General features: G+C 42.2%; 1 protein-coding gene across 4 annotated transcripts in view; it reads left to right on the top strand.

The window, feature by feature from the left end:
- The window catches only part of Slc44a1 (solute carrier family 44 member 1), a 168823-nt gene that overhangs the window by 53808 nt on the left and 91649 nt on the right, over nt 1–23366 (top strand). For all 4 annotated transcript variants that reach the window (XM_048420511.3, XM_048420510.3, XM_048420509.3 and 1 more), the window contains exon 4: nt 20445–20581. In XM_048420511.3, coding sequence (XP_048276468.3) covers nt 20445–20581 — 137 coding nt within the window. The remainder of the gene's footprint in view (nt 1–20444; nt 20582–23366) is intronic.

Genomic DNA, 23366 nt, shown 5'->3' with positions numbered 1-23366 from the left:
TGTTGGTGTAACAAGGTTGTATAGGGAACTACTCCCTCAGTGTTAATACAGTACACGAAAGCCTCGACTTCAGATATAATTAAAATTATTTCTGAGTTGATTGCTTAAGAAATGTAACACTTTCCTGCATACAAGCAAAATCTGAGAAGGGTCTAAGTCTGGGTCAACTCAGATAAGCTCATCTTTATAGAGCCAGAGAGTTCTAAATTATGTGAGATTATTTATCTAACAACAGCCTGCCAAACACTCGTGAATGGAGAGTGACTTACCTTGTAGCTGAGCTTTGGTGATGATGCTACCCATCATGAGTTGGGCTTAGCGCCCAACTTTTGATTGTAGGGAGTGGGTGGTAAACTGATTGGCAGCTCCAGAAATAAATCTCTTCTGCCACTCTAATTTGGCCCATATTTTTTGAATCTATAATGTGTAAGCATCATTAGAATGTATGTGAAAGTTATTGCTATCATTAGTATTATAAAGAGAAGAGTTTATTAGTCTCACAGGCTGCTCTGTTGCTTATGCCTCTGTTGTGGCCAGATGGTCAATGTCATCGCATGATGGTGGGATAGGTGCTGGGAACAGTGACATCTGAAGACAGGAGTGGTGGTGTGGGCGTCCCTTCTCATGCGTGTCAGTGCGGGCGGAGCAGAGATGCATCAGTTTGTGTTCAGATGCCTGAATTAGTGCAGGGAAATGTGCTGAGACAAGGAGTCTCACTTTGTTGGCCTCTGAGAGGAGGCCTGAGGTAGTGGGAAGGGCTTGGTGTTTCCACAACAAATATTCTCGCTTTCTGGGTACCCAGAGGAGAGGGTATGACAAGGGGGCAGCGCTCCTAGGGTAGGGAGGAAAGGCATGTTTTTAGTTATTCTGACTGAGGCAGTCTGTCCTGAGAACCTTGCCCTCCTCCTACACACACGATTTTGCTAAGTGTCAGCTTTCTTTATTATACTGAGAAGTTTCCCCAATATTGATTTCTTTATAGGTTCTGAAGATGTGCTTTCCCAACAATCTAATTTTCTGATGTTTTGCATAATCTTCTGGGAAGTGGAGTGAAAACTACCAGAATGTAGTGAATTTAGCTAGCAGGTTGCCACATCTGTGCTGGAAGGGACCTTTCGATCATTGAGCCCCTGTGTTATCTAGGACCTGGCATCTAAGACATCTGAGTGACTTTTGGAGACATGTAAGAATACTCCTTTATATCCCCATGGAACTGATCCAGGAAGTAAACACTTGCAAATACCAAAATCAGTTCCTGCTTGCATTCCTCTTATAAATGGCCTAGTATTTGCTTATAGCCTATGCATGTCCTTCTGTGGACTTAACCATCTCTAAATTATTTATAATACCTAATACTGAGTTAAGAGCTGTTACGCCATATTGTTTAGAGGATATTAAGAAAAATAATTCTGAATATGACAATAAAGGTGAATTTTTCCTCTAATTTATTATTATTATTATTATTTTATTATTTATGTATTGGCTGTGTTCAGTTATACAGACAGGTACAGAGCCTACGGCTCTGGGCACCGACTCCAATAGCAGGCTAGTCTCAGCTCATCCTCTGTCTATGTCCTGCCCCATCTTTTCTGCATGCACTGCCTCCTGTGAGCTGTCCAGTGTTTTTGGGTTTGCACCTTTTCCATTCTGGAGATTCCTGTCCACATTTAAACTGAAAACAGCTGTTAGGGAACATGGAGGGGAGTAGGTTCCCTAAAATCATAACCACAGAGTCCTTGAAAGAGACCGAATCTCTAAGGTTTTAAAGAATTTGAAAGCAATCGCAAGTTTCTTTTTCTGTTAGGAATATAAACTGTGATGGTGAACTACATAATTTTCATTTTGTAGTTAGATTTTTGTTTTATGATTTATGTTTTTAATATTTATAGAAACATACCTACCATATAGTTCTTAAGTAAGATAAGTGTTTCTTGAGTACTGGTCTTATTTTGAAGAAGTGTTGAGTTTTTTTTTAGGACACTAATGGCCAGTGTCCTTAAAGTTTACCCACTCCATCTCATCTACCCCACATCTCTGGTCAGTGCCTAAGTTTGTGTAAAGGCTTATGTGGGGAGTTAGTAATGTCACTGTACCACTGTGTAGGATGGATTCACTGGTTCCATACCTGGTCATATAGTCTTCTGTTTTCCAGACAGTGGTTTTCTTTAGTAAGTCAATGTTTTGGTTGTCGTTGTTGTTTTGTTTCTCAGACAAGACCTGCCTGGGCCAGCTACCTCATCCAGCGCTTCTGCCTCAGCCCCTCGATTTCTGAGATTACAGTTGTGTGCTGTTTTGCCTGATGTAACGTAATATCTCTTTAAGAAATATTAAAAAGGGTTTTCAAATCTTGTTGGCTGAAAATCTTTGGCTCTGTTTGAAAAAGAAAAATAGATGCAGGTAAAGTTTGCTACAATGCTTGTTTTGAGGCTCCTGTGACCAGACTTCTCTTTTTACTGCTGTGTGCCCAAGGCTGTTCATTCACCTTTCTTGAAAATTCTGGCTAGGCAGTGGTGTCTCACGCCTTTCATTCCAACACCTGGGAGACAGAGGCAGGTGGGTCTCTGTGAGTTCCAGACCAGCCGTAGCTATGTAGAGAGATCCTATCACTATTACCCCACCACCCCCTCAAAAAAGTATACTTGTTTTCTTTGGGGCTGGAGAGATGGCTAAGCAGCTAAGCACACTGACTGCTTTCCCAGAGGGCCTGAGTTCAATTCCCAGTGTCCACATGACTGCCACAACCATCTATACTTGTAGTCTCATGGGATCCAGTTCCCTCTTCTGACGTGCACAGACGAAGCATCCATATACATAAAATACATCATACATAATAAATCATTAACAACAATTAAAAAAGAATTGTAGTTATTTTATCTGGCCCTTAGCATACATTCATTGAAAATCAGTTGTGAGTTCCAGGCCTCTTCTCGTGGTAACGAAGTAGAAAGTAGCCCAAATGGCTGGGGAAAGTAAAGTTGACTCAAGTTCAGCTTTTCACTGTGCACTCTTTGTCTTGGTCATTTTCTTTGGGTTAGAGTGTAAATCTGAGTGTCTAAACTTTACATATTCTCTTGAGCTACATAGACATACTTTTTTATCTCATGGAAATTATAATCTGGTGAAAAACATAGAACTTGGTAGAATCACAGCATCACCACTACTGTAGCTGGAGGAAGTATTATCGGAGAGCAGTTTCAGGGTGCAGGAGCTTGCAATGGGAGAACAGGTCTCAGACCCAGCAGACCCACAATGAGTGACGATGTAGAAGTATAACTGTTGACAAGGGTCATTATTCATGTGTTCATTATTAAGAAGAAAAATGGTTACTGAACAGTATAGAGAGGCTAGTTTTATTAATAAATGACAAGTGTACATATCGGTTATAGAATGACACAGAAATACTGCTGTTATTGTGGATCAGTAGATAGATTTGATCCTCTGAGTTATTTTTTACACGTGACATGTATGTTTGTATTACCTGCATTAACTTAAGGACAGAGACAATCACAATCCTTGTCCTTGAAGAGCTTATATCCTAGTGAGAGAGACAAATGCAGAGGTGAACAGCAGCAGTGGCTCCATCCATTGTCACCTTGTGACTCCCTGTCCTAGCAAAGAGAGAAGCAGGGCAATTGGGTAGGAAGACTAGAAGCACCACCGGGTTAGTTTATTTATTGCTATTGGAACAAATTGCTGTAACCTACTGATTGTAAACAATGGGGTTCTATAGACAACAGTCTGGGTCTTTGCTGGTTCTCTATTCCAGGCTTCCCTAAGGCTAGAGTCAAAGCATTGGCAGAGCTACAGAGCTTCCTCATTGATCTGGGAGTGAGTCATCTTCACACCTTATTTTAGTTCCAGCTCCTGTGGCTTTAGGATTGAGGTTCCCTTCCCTTCCTTCCTTATTATTGCAAGGAGTTGTTTTCAGTGCCTACCATCAACCCAAGTATCCTTTACCTGTGTGTGCCTCAGGAGGCATCGTCAATGGGTCAAGGCCCTCCCGTGATGAGTCTTCCCTCGGGGCAGCTTCTTAGTTCTAGGTGAAAGAGCCTCAACCAGCAATGGAGGGCTGAAAAATAAGGTAGGTTCAGTCAGATGTAGAACCCCAGTTTGGTAGGTAGAGGTTCAGGTTAAGGCTTACCGTCTTAGCCTTAGAGGTTGGGGTTCTTGCAGGCCAGGCTAAGGCAGGGTGAATTTCCAGCTGTCCCGCGGACTCGAAGCAGCGAGGTGAGATATAGTACTTTTCTCCATTGTACTGCAGCTTGAGTTTTCCAGTGCTCTTCAGAGCAGCCAGCAGCTCACCTGCTTGTTTCCACCGTTCGTTTAAATAGCTGGATATGTTCGCAGTCTTTGATATGTTCTTAGTCTGTGATATCTTCTCAGTCTTCAGCATTTTTGCTTAGCTTTGAAAGAAATCCCCAACCCCAGTCTCCCATCAAGTACTTTCAGGTGCCAACCTTAGCTCGCTAGCTTCTGGTTTCGCATAAAATGAGAAAGAATACCCTAGATAGAGACCTCAAATGAACCTGCGTTTGTTGGCTTCCTATCCCACAAGCATCATCTGCCTTCAGAAATGGGAACACAAGATCAAACTGAAACTTGCTGTATCGTTTATCGCATTTTCTCCAGGCCTGTTTTCGCTCGCAGAAAACGTTAGCGATTGTAAAATCTAAATTTTCAAATGGCAAGTGTATACAGGAGGCATAGTTGCGAAAATGATTTTTGTTATATTTTGACATCTCATTACTTTTTAGCTTTAACTTAAATTTTAAAAAAAAAGTAATTTCTAGTGGGATTCTGCCCATAGCATAGTACTTGCTGTGCCTGACACTGCTCGCGGGCTGCAGAGGTCATCAGTTGTGTGCGTCATCTCTAGGAAATGCAGGGCATGGCAGTCGAGCAGGGAAGTGGAGAGCTACTTAACAGAATTAGATCACACGAGGGCGGCTCAGCAAGCAGGGCGATTCGTTTCCTTCAGTGCAGGACTAGTGTGCACACTTGCCATCCCTAAGTTGGCAGCTGGTGCACATGCTGGAGCCAGAGGTTTTCAGTGGGAGCTGGTTCCATGCTAACCTGGAGCTGTAAACATCTTTTCAGAGCTTTTCAGAGACCTTTGTAACTTACTTGGGATAATCATTAACCACTTCAGCTAGAAGTTTCATAGACTCCTAGCTGCTTTGTACCTGTCCATGGGTGTGAATGAATCGGTCTGCGTTGAGGGCATCTAGGGTACTAAAAGGCATGCAGCTTTCCCGTGGCCACCTTTACTTCTGGTGCCAGCCAGCTGTAGGTGCAGAGCTCAGTGATTACTCTTGGGCTCAAGTATTTGCCAGAAGAACCCCCAAAAGTCATTGAAAGCTTTTGTAGTCATTCTTCCGGTGTATTCCACATAAAGAATGTGGGTTAGCCAACAAAAGGAGCACGTTGTTCTTATCCATGGAAAGAGGGAAGCAAGGTAGAATTGAGCACAGAATAGCAGTGTCAAGTGCGGAGCACAGGCATCTAGGAAGCTCACCCAAAGCCTGGCGTATTTCAGTGTGTCTTTATTGTGTAGATGACTTAGTCTTTAGCTCTCTCCTTCAGAAGTAAAATGGATACCATGTGATCCCAGACTCCTAGTTTACACAATGATACTGGTCTTCCTAGAATAATCCGCCCCAGTCTGTCCCTACAGTGTCTTCCGGCACTGTGAATCATATTGTAAGGCCCATGTGTCATGACCCAAAGCCCAGTTAAACAAAGACACTCCTTCGATGCAGAGAGAAACTCCAGAAATCAAGAGCAAAGTTTAGCTCTCTCTGAATAAAGTTAAATTCTCACCTGCATACGGTCGTCTAGATTAAGTTGGATTTTGCAAAGGGCATTTTTAAGAAGGAATTTTAGATATTTTATATTATGGTTTTATTAAGGCAAATTACATATAATAAAATGACATATCCACGTAGAATTTTGGTGAATATATACAATTAAGCACTGTCTACAGCGATCCTTATTCCCTTTTATAGTCAGCCCTTCCTCCATCCTGCAGAACCCAGGCAGCCACCGATCTGCTTTTTGTCTATATAGTTTTACATTTTAGGATTTTTATACACACAAACATGTGATATGTAGTGTTAGGTTTTTAAAATACATACACCATCATACCTGGATTGTTTTTTGACTCTTTTTTTAAACATAACATAAAAATGTTATTAACATAATATTCATTTTTATAAATATATCAGTAGTTTAATTTCTTTTAAAATTGCTGAGCAATATTTCATTGTGTATTACGTTTTACTTATTCAGCTTTTTTTTAATTAAAAAATATTTTCTTAACCTTCACAAGTCACGCTGGCCTGCAAACTCGTGCACATGATTTTGTAAGGACATGCATTTCAGTATTCTTGGGTGGATGCTAGGATTTGGATGTTCTCACATCCAAATTGGTTGCACCATTTGCATCTCTGTTAGGTAAAGTGGGAGGGTTCTAATTGGTCTGTCTTCTCATGGCATTTTGTGTTGTCTATTTTTAGCTATTCTGGTGGGTGTATAATGGTGCCTCATTGTCTTATGGTTGCAATTCACATTTCACTTTTCAGTCTTTTTACTTGTTCTTAATTTCTATTCCAAAATGACCAGCGGCACTTTTAAAGTCGTGACGGGCTGCTCACCTGTCTTTTGTGAGGTACTTATACCTCTCACATTTTTTAATGAGCATTGGTGTTTTGCCTGCTTGGTTGTCCTCGTGAGGGTGTTGGGTCCCCTGAAACTGACATTACAGACAGATGTGAGCTGCCATGTGTGTGCTGGGAATTGAATGCAGGTCCTGGAAAAGCACCCAGTGCTCTTATCCACTGAACCCTCTCTCCAGCCCCCTTTCACTTTTTTTTAAAAAACTATTTGGTTTTTATAAAGGAATTTCAAGAATGACTTATAATTTTAATAGAAGGCCTTTATGATCTGGATAGCAGACCTTTGTTGGGTATATGTTTTGGTGATATCTTCTGTAGTGTATGTTTTACCCTTTTGTTTTCTTGGGAAAATTTTTTATGTGTGTGTGTGTGTGTGTGTGTGTGTGTGTGTGTGTGTGTGTGAGGAAATCAGAAGAGTGTGTTGAAGCCCTTGAAGCTGGAGTTACAGGCAGTGGTGAGTCACGAGGTGTAGGTGCTAGGATCCTCTGTAAGAGTGGCAAGTGTTCTTCACCACTGAGCCATCTCTTTCCAGTGCTGTCTTTGTTTTCTCCATGGTGTGTGTGTGTGTGTGTGTGTGTGTAGACTAGAACTCAGTCTTATTTATTTATTTATTTATTTATTTTCAGTTTTTCAAGACAGGACTTCTCTGTAGCTTTGGAGCCTGTCCTGAATCTAGCTCTTGTAGACCAGGTTGGCCTTGAACTCAAAGAGATCCTCCTGCCTCTGCCTCCTGAGTGCTGGGATAAAAGGTGTGCACCACCACTGCCCGGTTTAGGGGTCGGTGTTAGCTGGTGGTTCTCATGAGCCCTCCAGCTTTTTGAGATATGTTTTGCTAGGACCGTTAAACTGGGATGACCCATGAATACAAGAGATCCTGCTGTCTCCTCCCAGTGTTCTGAGCTGTTTGCATGGTTCTGTGGACTGATCTCAGATCTTCAGGCTTGTGTGGCAAGTCCTTTCCTTGCTGAGCCATCTCTACAGCTCTCCTACTAGTAACCTGGGGAGGAAAGGTTTCAGTTTTGATGATCTTTTCATGGGTTGTGCAATTTTCTGTTCTAAGACTTTATTTCTTTGCCCCAAAGTCACAAAGATTTTTTTTTCTGTGCTTTATTAAGGACTTTTTGTTGTTGTTGTTGTTATTTCTATGGTGGTTTTTGTTTGTTGGTTGGTTGTTTTTGTTTTTTTGTTTTGTCTCATTCTATTTTATTTATTTATTTAGAGTTGTGTTTTTTTTTTTTTTTTTTTGAGACAGGGTTTCTCTCTGTAGCCTTGGCTAACCCAGAACTGGCACTGACTCTGTAGACCAGGCTGGGGAGATCCGCCTGCTTCTGCCTCCCTAATACTAGGATTAAAGGTGTGCACCGCCCCTGCCAGCTGTGTGCGTCATTTTCAACAATATAGGTCCTGGGAAGAACTAGTCAGGCCTGACACCCTGCCCCAAAGGAAGATGCGCACGTCCCTGTGGCATTTATCAGAAAGACTCACCTTCCCCACTGAATGACCTTGGCACTTTTTGTTGACAATTCTTTTTAAGTTTGAAGTCGTAAAAGGAGACTGGTAGGGGCAGCTACCAAGGTTAGGCAGGGATAGAAATAATTCGCCTCCAGCAAACGAGGATGCGGTCTTTGCATACCATTATTTTACATAGCTAGTTACAGCAAATCATAAAAGAGATAAATGGAATGTGTGTCTGCCATTAGAGAGAGCTAATGCTGTTTGCCAGCGACAAGGGGCTGCAACATGGGCTGCTGAGGAGACACAACAAAACATGCCGCAAACGAGACGCTTAAATTGCAGGTTACAAAATGTATTCCTCCATGAATCCAGCTGTTTATTTTATTATTATGCTGAAAACATAATGAAAAAGATAATACTTTTGTTTTTCCAGTCTATCTTTCTGTACCTGCACACACACATGCATATTTATAAATTGCCAAGTGCAGAGAATTAGAATATTTTAATAGCAGGAAAGCAGAACAATAATAAAAGCAAAATCTCCTCCTAGTGGGTAGTCTCAGTGCAGTAAATACAACAATACAACCAATGTTAATTTATAGACTTAATACAGTACCAGTTAAGACCCAACAGGATAGTGAATTAATCATGGTTGTTATAAATCATAAAATAAAAAGCAGATAACATTTTTCCCTACTTGGGAATGCTTTAAAAATTATTCTTGTTTCCACCAAGGAAAGGACAGGTCTCCTATGAGTATCTACAAACATAGCATATCAAGTTGCAAGAAGACTTTGTACTTCCCAATGTATTAAGGCTGGGCAAGGCAATGAGGAATAGGATCCCAAAAGCCAGGATAGGAGTTGATGATAACCCCTGCATAGACGAAGCTATACAACTGTAAAATATATGCAGAGGGCCTAGGTCAGTTCCATGCAGACTCCCTGGTTATCAGTTCCGTCTCTGTGAGCCACTATGGACACAGGTTAGTTGAAGAGGAGGAGGTTAGGGGTTGGGGAACGAGGGGTGTCGAGGAGGAACTGGGAGGAGAGGAGGTAGGGGAAACAGAGGTTGGGATGTAAAATAAAAATAAAAAACCCCACAGCATAGAATTCATTGATTAGAATACTAAACATGGAGTTTGATATGAGGCAGCAACTCTCCTTTTAGATCTGAATGATATGTACCCATAAAAGATGATAACACTTGTCCTGTTTTGTGCAAGTCCGTGGGAGGCCCCTTTCTGAATGGAGCTGATGGAGGAGTGGATGGGAAGGGGGTAGATGGGAGTCAGGTAGGGAATGGGAGGAGAGGAGGGAGGGAAAACAGTGATCAGTATGTAATATAAATGAAAAAATATTAATTTAATAGAAGAAGGAAAAATATTCTTGTTTACAAAATAATTTCAGAGGATTAAAATTTCATGTATATTGTAAGACAGTGTGCATGAGAGGGAGAGGTTGAGCCACACAGTGGAAGTCTAAGAAGTAAGACAGGATGTCTAAGCTCAGGGTAGTTACTGAAGTTGAATACCAAATGAGCTATGAACTTTCAGGCTTTGAAACAGAAAAAGAAACTTGTGGGTTTTTTCAGAGGTTGGGAACCCAAAAGCCACAAGGTAAACACTCTTAAGTTACCTAAATAGACTGGGGTGTAAGACCGTAGCGGACACTGGGTACTTTGAACTCTATACACTGGGGTTTTGTGTGATTCTAACTGAGATATGGAATGTAGATAGACGAGACTGTGATACTATGGTTATTTTTCTTTTCATGTGTATGTGTTTTTCTTTTGTGTGTATGTGTGACCATATGTGTACATGGAAGTCCAAGGTTTATGTTGGGAGTCTTCTTCCAGCTTATTCTTTGAAACAGCTTCTTAGTTGAACCCAGACTCAATTATATAGTGAGTCTTTAGTCTCATATATATATAGGTATATATATATATGTACCTAGTGTACTCTGGGAATTCCCTGTTTCTGCTTTTCAAAGGTGGAATTACAGGCAGCCCAGCATGCCCACCAGGCACTTACACAGGTTCTGGGGATCTGCACACTGAACTCTGCTCCCCTTGCTTCTGCAGTAAGACTTTAACTACCAAGTCATCTCCCCAGCCTATTTTCAAGCGAGGCCAGATACCTGTTGACAGGTTAAAGAAGAGTGAGGAGAGCACATGAGATTTACCAATCTCCTGACTGTTAGTTTGTATTTTTTAGATTTATTTTATGCATATAAATGTTTTGCTTGCATGTATGTCTGTTGAAAACGTGTGTCTGGTATTCCCAGAAGTCAGACTAAGATTTCAGATCTCCTGGAACTGGAGTTATAAAATGATTGTGAACTGGCATGGAGATACTGTCAGTTAAACCCAGGTCTTCAGCAAGAACAAGGGCTCTTAACCTCTGAGCCATGTCTCCAGCTCTGACTTTTAAATGTTGGCACTTGATGAGGTAGAGGTGTGACTCAGTAGCAGAACACTCCCTAGTGGGTCCAAGGTTCCAAGTTCATCTTCACCCTACAAAACAATAAACTGTTGGGAATTGATGTGCTGGCCAGACAAAACATGAGGCTGAGGATTTCTCATTAAGATTATATATCTGTAGTTGCTATTGTTATATTCTTTCTAGGGAAACAAAGGGAGGCGGTTTGATGTTCAAGACTAAATCGTGTTCCAAGGTATATTATAAGAACTGTCTAAGTCTAGGTACATATAGTCATAAAAACAGAATAGAAGTAATAGAACTCAAGAAGTAGCAAGCAGCATTTAACAAAAACATAAAAATAAAAGTACTGGGTTGGATAGTAATATGAAGGATGCTATATTAGACGTGTTTAATCTGATATCATACAAGCTAAATTCCAGATGAATTAAATATTTTGAAGTGAGTATTGTACATCATTGAAGAGGGGATAATTTGTACATTGTTGAAGCAATAAAGGAATTAAGTAGTATCAAGGTTGACATGTTTGATTATGAAAATTTTGATTCTCTAATAAAAAGATAAAAGCAATATAAAGGAAACAGCATTTTCAGTTTTTATATGATAAGTTGAATTGTTCATACAGTTGGGGATATCTTTCAAGGTAGATTCATTGGAGAGGCAATTGAGGAAGAGTTTGCACGGTAGGAAGTAGCAACAGTGATATTTGACTCGAAGAGCTTTGTTGGTAGTATGGACTTGCAGTGGTGTTTTGGAGAATAAATGTGACAGCGACATATGAGTGTTAGCACGGTACCTAGAACTGTAAATGTCACTTGCCATTTGCGATCTTCACCATCCTCATCTTTCAAAGGGAGTTTGGAAGTTGTCAGCGCTTCTGTTTTTAATCCACATGGGAAGGCATGACTGGCTTTAGCCTATGCTATCTGTTTGTTGCTTCCGAAGCACTTTGCCATAGCCAGCCCCATTGATTCTCACGCTAGCCCTGGGGAGTATTTACGTTTTTCCTCAGTAGAGGCTTTCAGGATTACTCTTCCATAGTTTTAGACTCTCGGCTTGGTCTTTGTCATTACCTGTAATTACTCTATCTATAAAATCAACCCAATAAATCCAGAGCCCCTTATTCTGGCCATAAGCTTGTCTTTCCAGTGTGCACGTGTTATGTTTTATTATAATTTCATCTGTTCTTCAGCTCCTATAATCTTTTGCTCCCATTCAGTCTCCTGAATGGTCTTTTGTCCTCTTTCACCCTTATTATTTAACTTCTTTCTTGTAATATTTTTTTTCTTAGTGTTGTGACAGTATCTACTGCCTAGGTCTGCCTCATTATTTCTGTCTTTGGTACACATGGATAAAGATCTGTTATGGGCAAGGGAGTCAAGGGGACCTTTCCCCAAAGGAACTGCAAGACATGCACAAATAGGCTTGTGAAAGACTGCCAGTGAAATACAAAACAGAGCCAGAGAGTACTTCTTACTCACTGTAAGAATGATAGTCTAAAATGAATCCATTGTATGGATATGCCACAATTTGCTTGTTCAGTCATCAGTTGATGGACATTTTAAAATGTGAATGAGGGTTTGGAGAAATTGGGGACCCATATTTTGCAATAGAAATTTAAAAGACACAGCTGCCAGTGTAATACTATTTTTCAAAATGCCAAATACGGTTACTGTATGACCTTGCAAGTCTACTTCTCAAAACCATCCAAAAGAAATATATACACATGTATACAGAGAAACATACATTTGAATGTTGGTAGCAGTATGGTTGATAATAACTCCCAAAGGAAGAAAGCAGTACAGATTTGCATCAACTGATGAATGAATACTAAAATTGTGGTATGTCTATACAATGGAATATTATTGGCCGTAATAGGAGTAAGGATTGAAACATACACTGTAGCATGCTGAACTTTAAACTCATGATAAGTAGGGGTAGGGAATACAGAGAATTGAGCAATGACTGCTAATAGATTTGGGCATCCTTTAGGGATGAGCATATTTCAGAATTAGGTTTTCATGATTAAACAATTCAGTAATATATACTTAAAAGCATTGAATTGGCTGGACACAGTGGTACATGTAGTAACCCTTGGACCTCCCTAAAGTCACAGCACCAAGAAAGCTTAGGTATCAGAGAGGATCCCTTGAACCTTGGGATTTGAGACCAGTCAGAGCAACTTAGTGAGACCCTGTGTTAAATGAAAATGAAGCTTTATGGCATGTTAATTATGTCTCAATAAGGTTTTTAAATCAAGAAAAAACAAAATCTATTGCTTTTGCCTCATGCTATAAGGTATTTTTTGATGTGATGGTCTAAACGTTGAATTTGAGAGTATTTCTTGCTGATATTGATAGTGAACTTGACTTTTGTAGTGTTCTAGTTACCTTTGCTAAGTAGAAAACTTGTCTTTTGGTAGCTCTCAGGAAATGGTTTTCTAAACTACTTTCAGTTTTGCACAAGATATGGTCATTTGCTCTTGGATTTATTCCAGTGTTTATCCTCCCTTCCTTTTAAAAAAAAATTTAAAATTTATTCGTGTGTGTGTCTGTATGTGTGTCTGTGTGTGACCTGCATTGCGGTGGAGGTCAGAAGAGGCCATCAAATCCCTTGGAACTGGAGTTAAGGATCTTTGTGAACACTGTGTGGATGCTGGGCACTGAGCCCAGGTTCTCTGAAGCACATAAGGGCTGAGCCATCTCTGCAGCACATTTTCTCCCTCTCTGGTCCCTGTGTAACGAGGAGGCACATGCTCTAGCTACTTCGAAGAATTGATCTTTGTCTCTGGCTTATCCATTTGCATGGCTTTGGTTGTAATGTAAATATATTAGGGACACCCAAACTGGGGCTTTCTTTTTTTTTTTTTTTTTTTTTGGTTTTTTTGAGACAGGGTTTCTCTGTGGCTTTGGAGCCTGTCCTGGAACTAGCTCTTGTGGACCAGGCTGGCCTCGAACTCACAAAGATCCGCCTGCCTCTGCCTCCTGAGTGCTGGGATTAAAGGTGTGTGCCACCACTGCCCGGCAGCAAACTGGGGCTTTCTAAAGGTGGACCTGGTGTTTATCCTTCTGTGCTCTGTGTGTCTTCCTGAGTACCCGCTTTGCCTGTGTGTTTTGAGACTGTCTTGATGTGTTATTCAAACTGTTCACAGGCTTACAGTCTCCATACTCCACCTTTGTGAGTTCTGGGATTATTGATGCTGACCGCAGTGCCTAGCACTCACAGTTTTTTGTTTGTTTGTTTTTTGAACAGGTTTACAAACCTCATGACCCAGACATCCTGGTTTGAATGGATCCTCCTCCTCTCTCCCTTTTCACACCATCACTCTCTCCTACTTGTTCCTGAGTACTTTTGAAGTTTTCCCCTAGTCAAAGCTGGTGTTTCTTGGTATAAATCCTATAGCCCCCTTCCCACCTGTCTAAATCGCCTATTGTTTTTTGCACATTACAGCAGTGACTGTCCTGCAGCTTCCCAGTTTTAGGATGAGCTCCAAACTGCCCCCACCTCTTTGATCTCTTTAAGGCCCGCGGTCTGAGCCCCTGTATCTTCCATGGCAGTTCATATCAGCCATGCCTACCTTTTCCCGTTCTCCCCTCTGTGGCTGAACCTGCTCTGCACCCATCCATTTCCCTCCACACCTGACTGACTTTTATTCCTTCCTAGTTCCTTTAGTTCTGTTCTCTAGATACCTCCAACTCCACTCAAGAGACCTATTTGACCCTTCCTGTTCCTGCCTTCCAACCCTTTTGGCCCTCTGTACCATGAACGCTGGGAAGGGAGACTTTGTAATCTCTTTTGTTGGTGGTTTGGTTTGGTTTCTGCGATAGGTTCTGTATAGCCCTGGCTGTCTTTGAATTCTGTAGATGGCCTTGAATTTGAAGTTTGTTGCCTCAGCCTCCCAAGTAGATTAGAGGCAGAGCCACATGTCTGCCCGGCTAGTGTTGGCATACTTAATTCTCTTAACCCTGTATCTGGGAGAGGAGCTGTTTAAAATTTCTATGTTGAATAACTGAGAGTGTTTCAGCCTGAAATATCTTGCCTACTTCCTTTCCACCTCATCCCTACCTGTAAAATTCACACGATTGCCATCTATGTAGTGATTCAATAACTTTTGATGCTCCCTTCTCATTCCAGGCATTATTTAAGCACTAATGATACAGAAATGGATTAAATAGTCAACCATTTGGTTTCTAGTGGCAGAGACAGGTAATGAAGCAGATAAAAAACTGAATATGCAAGGCTTGAGTGGAAGTGTTGGAGCAAATAAAACTTTCTTTTTGTTTTGTTTTGGGTATGTGTATGGGGGACACGGTCTCATGACCTAGTTCAGGTTGACCCCACCTCCTGCCTCCACCTTTTGTCTCCGGATGCTGGCACTAATCCACTTGTGACAGCAGTGCATGGTCACCTGGTCACCATTTAAAGCTCCATCTTCCTAGATGGAGACAGATTTCACTTTGTGTTTTATCGTTGTTTCTTAGTGAGGGGGATTGGGCTTTCACATCCACACTAAGCAAGTGCTATACCGTGGAGCTACCACACCTTTGGACATGGAATTTTGAGGGACAGGTAATATACTTATACTGCACATAGCAGTGTAAGTGCTTCAGAGGCAGAGGGTGACTTTTGTAGACATTATACAACCTCCTAGGTCACTATCTACAGTTCACCACTGTGCCGGACACGTCTCTCTGAATTCCTTTGTTCCAGAATGTTTTAATTAACTGTGTGTTGTAGTTAGCAGGGTTATCTTAGTTTGGGTGTGCTGCTTCCATAGTTCTCTGGGCTGTAGAAGATGACCCTCCTTGGGACATGTGGCTCCTAGCCTGCAGGGACGGCTGGACTTGCCTGCTGCGGTCCTTCCTTCTTCCACATAGGAAACAAGAGGTCTCTCTGGGCAGAGCTCTAGACCCTCGAGCTCTCTGCAGCCTGTGTTTAGCATTCGCTGGAGGCCTGCATTGCTGTTGTGTTTTTCCTTTTGGCGATTCGGTAAGGGCAACAGTCTGTAGAAAGGGGCTATAAATTATAAATTGATTCCAGGTAATAATTGGGCAAATGATCAGACTCCATTTTTATTCCCCTCTGGGGAAGACATGTGTCAGGAATCACTAAAGCAGACGGCATCCGAGGGGCTTCTCTGCCAGTTTCCCAGCTTTAAGCGCTGCAATGCTTGATTAGAGAGGAGAGAAGCCAAATTCGGCAGGAGGCGGCCAGCAGACCTGGTATCTGCTTGCCACCTCTTGCTCCAAAAAGCCTTGCCGCAGAGTTGCCATGGCAGCAGGAGGCAATTTAATGGCAAGGGCTCATCTCTGGAGCCACACTGCTGTGCCCCAGCCTCTCCTTCTTCAACTTGATCGCTGGTTACACCAAGGCCTTACTGTGAGGTGGCCATGTGACTACACACTGCCTTATGGAACAGAGTGTCAGATCTCCTGGATTCTAAGGACAGCCACCTCTGCCCCCACTTCTCCTTGCCACATAGCTCTTTGATGTTCCACCCTGTAGTCAGCCCTATCCGATTATTTGCAGTTCCTTAAATATGCTCTTTCATGCTTCTGTGCTTTTCGGCATGCGGTTTCCTCTGCCTGGAGTGTTCCTTTCCCCATCTGTCTGGAAAATTCCTACTCGGTTTCAAAATGCGGCTTAGGCTCCCTCTCCCCCACCCTAACGCTTTCCCTCACCCCCTTCCCTCCACGCAGAACTATACAGTTCCCACTGCCATTTCCACCTCACACACATCATGCGGTTTCGAAATGACTAGTTGTATTTCTGTCTCTTTTTCTGTAGCCTGTAAGTTATTTGCATTCAAAATTTGTGCTTTGTGGGTTTTGTATTGAGAAGGCCTTTCCTGGGAGTAAATACTTAGCAGTGTTTGTGGGATAATGGGATGCTCCTCTGTGAATTAAGTCCTGCTGAATGCTTATCCTTTGAGTGCTGTTCCCCCACAAAATAAACCGCTGCATCTTGAGCAGACGGGGCTCCTTCTGCTACAGACCTCCTCTAAGCATCCAGTCATTGGTTTGCCCCTGACTGTCCCTGCCCTCCCTCTCCAGTTGGGATTGGGGCAGACTTTTAGTTCATGTGACCTCTAGTTGTCACCCGCCTTCTAGATCCCTCCCTTAGCTGTTGAATTATGGGTAGTGAGGGCTCATCCTCAGATGCTTTTTGGCATGCAGTAACTTCTTGGTAAATCGCATTTTCTTTACCTTCTCCTGTCTTTGGTAAAGATAGTAAAAGCAAGATAGAGGTTTAAGCTACCTTTAAACCTTCTGTGGCATCTTATAATTCATCCTTTTGCTCTGAGCAGAGCTGTTAGTCACCTCCTTCCTGTGGCTCTACTCAGTGACTAGTAGTGCTCCGTCTTTGACCTTTGCCTCGTTCTCACATTGGATGCATAGGTCCTCCTGTGTACTGTGCAGAGAGACCACTGTATTTTTATATTCTTCCCTTTCTCTCCTTTTGGACATAGTTTGGTGCTGCATTTCCAGACTTCCAAGTTAAAGTGGATTTATTTAGTATCTTCCTCAAATAACCCCAGAAGCTAGCTGGACTGGAGCAGTATTTATACCCCTCCTTTACCAGCCACTATGGCACTTCCTTTGCAGTACAGCCAGGACACGGTTTGTTTCCCGTCTCCCTTACCCTTTTTTGTTTTGAGCCTAGCCTTTAACGGCTCTGAGCCATCTCTCCAGCCCCCATCACGCTCTGAAGTTCAAAGCTTACCTAGGTGGTTTGCAATTCCCTTTGCAGATGTCCTTTCCGGACTGCCTGAGCATGCTGTGTGCCTACCTGCAAGTGTCCAGGCTGTTCAGTTTCTGGAGTATTCTCATTGTTTCTCATCCTTCCTCCATTCCCAATTCGGGTATTTAATCCATCTAGGTCCTCTAAAGGAGGTGAAACTTCAACAAAGCTGTTTCTGGGTTATTCATAGATTTGAGCTTCTACAGCATTCCTGTGTCATAGGCTGGGGAGAATGGAATTAGGATAGGCTTTGAGACAGGCAGTGTTTTGTAGCCTTTTATCCTGTCCTGTGTCTCTTGATTGAAAGACACTCCGTAGTTGTCAGTTAACTGCAAATGAGTCCCCCTTATCATGGAAAGCATTCCAGTGTGCAATGCAGATCTTTGGAACTCTGGATTGTACTAAATTTTATGGGTACCTCTTTTCTTCCTCCTATGAGTACATACATATAGTAAAGTTTAATTAATAAATCAGACACAGTAAGAAGTTGATAATAACCATGAAATAGAGCAATTATACCAATAACTATAATCAAAATTATTCAAAACTTAATATATTGTTTATTTCTGAAAATTCCCTTTTCCTATTTCCTCACTTTGGTTGGTCATAGGATTCCACTCTCCTTCTTAACCCATTTTGTTTTACTTGACCTGTTCCAGGGGGCTGCTTAGTTCTTACCAAGGCTTTTGACCCAATGGTATCTATGCAGGCTTTTCTCTCCTGGAAACTAAGTATTAATGATGTTGTCTTGTTCTGCACCCCTCCCAGAATGAGTTGAGTTAGATGGCTTACCCTCACATACAGCCTTTGTAAAAGTCAGGTTGCTTTCTCGGCAACACTGCTAACAACTGTCTGTGTGGTGTGTGCCATCGATGGCCGCAAAGTAGACTGTGGAGTAAATGGTGTGCAGTTGTAAAAAATAAGGAAACTGAGGGTAAGAAGGAAAAATGTTTCCCTTACGTTAAACCAGAGAGCTATTAAAGGGAGGCCTGGAAGTAGAGGATGGGAAGGACCTAGGGTCTCAGCTGCTTGAGAGGCCAGAGCAGGAGATCGTGCGTGGGTTTAGGATGCAATGCCTTCTCAGAGAAAAAGAACCAGAGCACAAGCTCAGGTTGGTGCAAGCAAGGCACATTACGAGATGGTTACCACTCACAAGGACAGACGACTGCGATGTCTCAGTGTCTAAACTAAGTACAGCCAGTACCGTCTTAGCATTTAGCGTTGTCCTAGGAAGCAGGCCAACCAGACCAAATTTCTGTTCCCAGGAGGTTGTCCTTGATCTAGCCCAGTAGCCTCTGGCTTTCTTTCCCAGTCTGCAAACCTGTTTTCTGCTGTCATGTGATTTCTCTGGATGCTTCTCAAGGCATCGTTTATCATTAAGAACTATGTGTTCGGTTACTGTCCCCCACCCGCATTCCACCGCCTTCTCAGGAACACAACACGCTATTGTGTGGACCGCATGTGTCCCTACACAGCGCTTTCTAGAGTGCCTGGCACATGGGCATTCATGGGCTCCATTCCTGGTTGCTGTCATAGACACTTCTTGTTATTGGTGGTAATGGCGATGCTAGTTGATCCACCCCTCTTCCAGGACCCGAGGGTCCCCTGCCCAGAATCTGGCTTCATGCAGTTCTTTGTCTGGGATCCTACGAGCAGACACCCTGAGTCAGATGCATGGGCCAGATGGAGGGGGAAACAGTGAGAGGTTGCTTGTTTCTGCCAAGGGTTCCCAGAAACTGCTTTTTCCGTGCCTGCCTGTACTAACTACCTCCTTGTTTTCGGCCATGGAAGCAGTCCATAAACCCTACTTCCAAATCACATCTGGCTTCTTTGCATTCCTTTTGTCTTTTGGGAACATTAACCACTTTAGAGTCTCTAAGAGTGTGTTGATTTGTACCGTAGCTTATCCTTCCCCTTCCTGCTGGGTTCCTGGATGGTCTCCTGGCTGCCCTGTGCTGCGCACAGTTATTGCTCCATCTGTGAAGGCTCCTCTAGAGCCTTCTGCACCTTTTTTATGGTATTCTTTTCTAGTACCCATTTCATGTGTGCATTGGCTTTGTTCTTTTTGCTTTTTAATTTTGTGCTTAATCCTGTTTCTTCACCTGATTACAGCCAAAGGCTGAGAAAAGTAATTACCTAATTCTTAGATTTAGTTGTATTCGTAATGTACATTTGACTGGTTTGCGGGAAAGGCTGTTGATTTTTGTAAAAGTTTGCTCTGGACTGGGATGGGGGGGTGTGGGTTGGGATGGGGGGCACGGACAGACAGGATGACAAGACAAAACCATGCCAGGGCTGGTGTTCTTTAACTTCATGCTCAATAAGACCCTCCTTGTTAGGCGCCATCCCTGGTCTGCAGCAACACACTCTCTTGTTCTTGTTGGAGGATGTTTGCGCATCCCCTTTCCTGGGATAGGTGATACTATCTGTTAAATTCTCTGATTTCCGCCTAAGCGTCCCCCTTTAAAAACTGTAATTATAACACATACAGAGGGCAGTAATGTAGGATGTGTGTATTATTTTTATGTAACTGCTATGAGATTTTTTTAAATAAAAGGTATTTATTGTGGGTATTCTAATTAAAATGTAATCTGCATTATTTTTAGAAAGTGAGAATCCTAAAAAGTAAAAGAAAGGAAATTAAAAACTCCCCATATATGTAGGTGGCTGTTACGTTGCTGTATATTTTTCCAGTTTTCATTCAACTTTCTATTCATATTGGTGTATTATCATTAGTAATATATACATTTTTATTTTGATAATCATATTCATTAACCAGTTTGCAGTTTCCATGGCAATTGCAGTATATGTTAAATCACAACATTGGGATATTCTAATCATGTTTGGTATAAATTTAACAAGCAAGAAAATGATTTCTGGCAATAAAATCTGCGTATTATAAAATGTAAATATTAGGAAAAGAACTTATGAAAGCTATTAAGTCCTCCAATTACTCCACTCTCTCTGTGAGCATCAGAAGTCGTTGTTTTTCAGGCTTTCGCTGATGGGTCTGTTTGGGGAGCGCTGAGTGTGAAGCTCAGCGGAGTAGCCTTTGCTTTTGGGCTTAGCTGAGTATGCAGTAAACCATATGTGTTTTGCAAAATAATATCTTGGTTCTTTTCTCCATGCTTTAGGTATGTGTTCTTTTTGGATCCATGCAATCTGGACTTGATAAACAGGAAGATCAAGTCTGTAGCACTGTGTGTAGCAGCATGTCCAAGACAAGAGTTGAAAACCTTGAGTGACGTCCAGAAGTTTGCAGAGATCAACGGTGAGATGTTAGGCTGTCCAAGCCGGCACTCTGGTCGTCCGTCTCAGTGTTAAATGTTATGTTTGAATTTCAGTATCCATTTGTCCTTATAGTAAATATGTCCTAAAACAGTCTTCCAGAAGGAAAAAAGCTGAAGTGATTTAAGAGTTCCTAGTTAAAAATACTAGAATCAACTTGGGGAGATTGTTAAAACTAGCTTTGCTGGGTGCACTAGTGTGTGACTGTAATCTCAGCCACACAGGAGGCTGAGGCAGAAAGATTGCTTGGCCTAAGTGCAAGGCTAGCTTAGACAGCATAGCAAGATCTCCTGTCTCAAAACCAGAACAGAAGTAGATCATCTCCCACCTTTACTGAAAAAGAAAACAAGCAGAATTTTCTCAGGGTGGGGTGTTTCTCGGGGAAATTCTGAGTAGATCCTTGTGACGTGGAAATTTGTACTTTCTAAATAAATGCATTGGTGTATTTGGATATCCAAACCCATTGGATGGTTTTTGTTCCGCTCTTTTGACATCGGGCCTTTCCTGAGCTGGTTGTGTGAGCTGATGATCTGAGCGCTGGAATGACAGGTGAATGCCATTGTGCTCTAGAGGGTCACTTGGAATCATTAGCACACTCTATGTAAAGTTCAGGTCTTCCCCTCTTCCAAGTCTTGTTTAAATCTCTAGTCTGCCTCCCTCCCCTCCTTCCCCCTCAGTCTAAGTTTAATCTGTGGTTAACAGTAGAATATATGCATATGTAGAAGCAAATAGTGAAAGATACAGAAAGAACTATAATCAAATTTCTGCCGTCAGTTCCTTTTCTGGTGTACATATAATTTTATGTTCTGCTCTTAAATTTAATGTTACATCATGACCTTTTCTAAGAATAGTTTTGAGGAATTCGGGGTTAAAAGTTGGGGATTAGCAGAGAAGGCAGCAGACCCAGTTGGCTGCAGTCAGCTCTGCTCTTTGGAGACCCTCATGTCCAGGCCCCGCGGTTCTCCTTAGAGGATTTTTAAATACGCTATGGAGAACCGCATAGTCATGGCCCCTCTGGTTTGTGTTTCTGAACCTCCCCGAGGTTCCATGTTTGTATTTTGTATGTGGGCTTCTCAGGCCTTCCTGCCTGCCTAAATCCAAGGCTAGTGCTAGGTCCTTGAAACAACTATTGACTCAAGTATTCACTCTGCATCACGTGTAGCTGACCAGAAGGAATGCTGGAGTCGTAACCATGCCTATTCCTGGGCTTCAGGTTCTTCCTGATAAAATGCTGGGCCTCCAAGGCGAAGAACACAGGGGACGTCCCTGACCTACCACTTCGTGCCCTTACTATAGATAGTAGAAAAGGCATGGGCTGGTGAGGATCTGGATTCTCATTCAGAATTGGTCACTGGCTTGATAATAGAGATAGAGGAGCTTTCTGAGCCCAGGTATCCTCATACAAATAAACATGAGGATATGTGAAGAATACCAAGTATCATGGACACTGAATGAAAGGACCCAGGTACTTCTCAAGAGCTCATTTTCTCTGCCCATGTAGTACCCCGCGTTTGCCTGGCTAAGCCCTATGCTATAATCATCAGCCTTGTAACTTAGCACACCCCATCTTAGGTAGGTGTGGTTTCTTACCCAATTGCTGGGTAGCTCACTGGTTAACAGCAGTGCAGGCTCTGAGGTAAATTGTTTGTATTCAGCTGGTGCTTATTCCAATTTAGTGGTTTTGAGATTCTGAACAAACTGTTTGAGCTCTCAGCCCCTCGTCTGTCATATAGGACAGTGTCTGGGCCTAGCCTCATTAGAATTTTTATGATAAATCAGCACATAAAAAATATTTAGAAGTGTAGCTGGTAAAGAAAGTTGCTGAAAGTTGGAATTAGCTACCCCCATTCCCATTGTTCTACTAGGGGAATGTGACACTCTTCCCTCAGCCAGTCTTCTCAGCCTTCCTAGTGCTGTGACCCTTGGATATAGTTCCTCATGTTGTGGTGACCTCCAACCATAAAATTAATTTTACTGCTACTTCAGAGCTGTAATTTTGCTACTGTTATAAATAGTAATGTAATTAATTGTCTTTCTTTTCTGATGGTCTTGGGTGACCCCTGTGAAAGGGTCTTTGACCCCCCCCCCCCCGACAGGGGTCTCAACCCACAGGTTGAGAACCACTGCTTTAGATACAACTACTGTATAGCAACCATATCTGTTCTCAGAGTTTTCAGTTAGCACTCATCCATGGCTCTGAACTCATCAATGGTCCAGGATTAAGAACTCTGTATGTCTTACATGACACTCAGAGCCATGGTCCAATCTTCATCTTCCAGTGTGTTCTCTCATACAAACTGGATATGAGTGCCGGTGCCTCGAACCTGAGCTGTCTCCGGTAGTGCCGAGTCAAGGCTAATTCCTTGTCGTCTGTGTGGCCTGCTCTTGAGAAATGCCCATGCCTTGCCCTGGCGTGCCTTGTTTCTAGGCAGTATCCTTATGAGTAAATGTGATGCTGAGTATAGTCTGTTCTTATCTGACTTGAGACACTTCCAGTGGAGTTTGTAGCTTTGTATTTCAAGAGTATTAATTAATAAATATTTTAATGAGTACCCTTAGGCTTCGGGGTCAGTTTGTATAAACAATAATATAGAATCTGGGCATGTTGATGTATGCCTATAATCCCAGGCCTTGAGAGGAAGAGGCAGGAGGATGGCGTGTTCCAGGTCAGGATGAGCTAAATAGTGGGATCCTGTTTCACAACACATAACGATGGTAATAATAACCGCATCCTAAAGCACAATAGCAGTAACAGGATGGGGCCAACA

The sequence above is a fragment of the Myodes glareolus genome, chromosome 16, assembly GCF_982192425.1.
Source record: "Myodes glareolus chromosome 16, mMyoGla1.1, whole genome shotgun sequence".
NCBI classification, from domain to species: domain Eukaryota; kingdom Metazoa; phylum Chordata; class Mammalia; order Rodentia; family Cricetidae; genus Myodes; species Myodes glareolus.
This window is presented reverse-complemented; position numbering and strand designations above follow the sequence as displayed.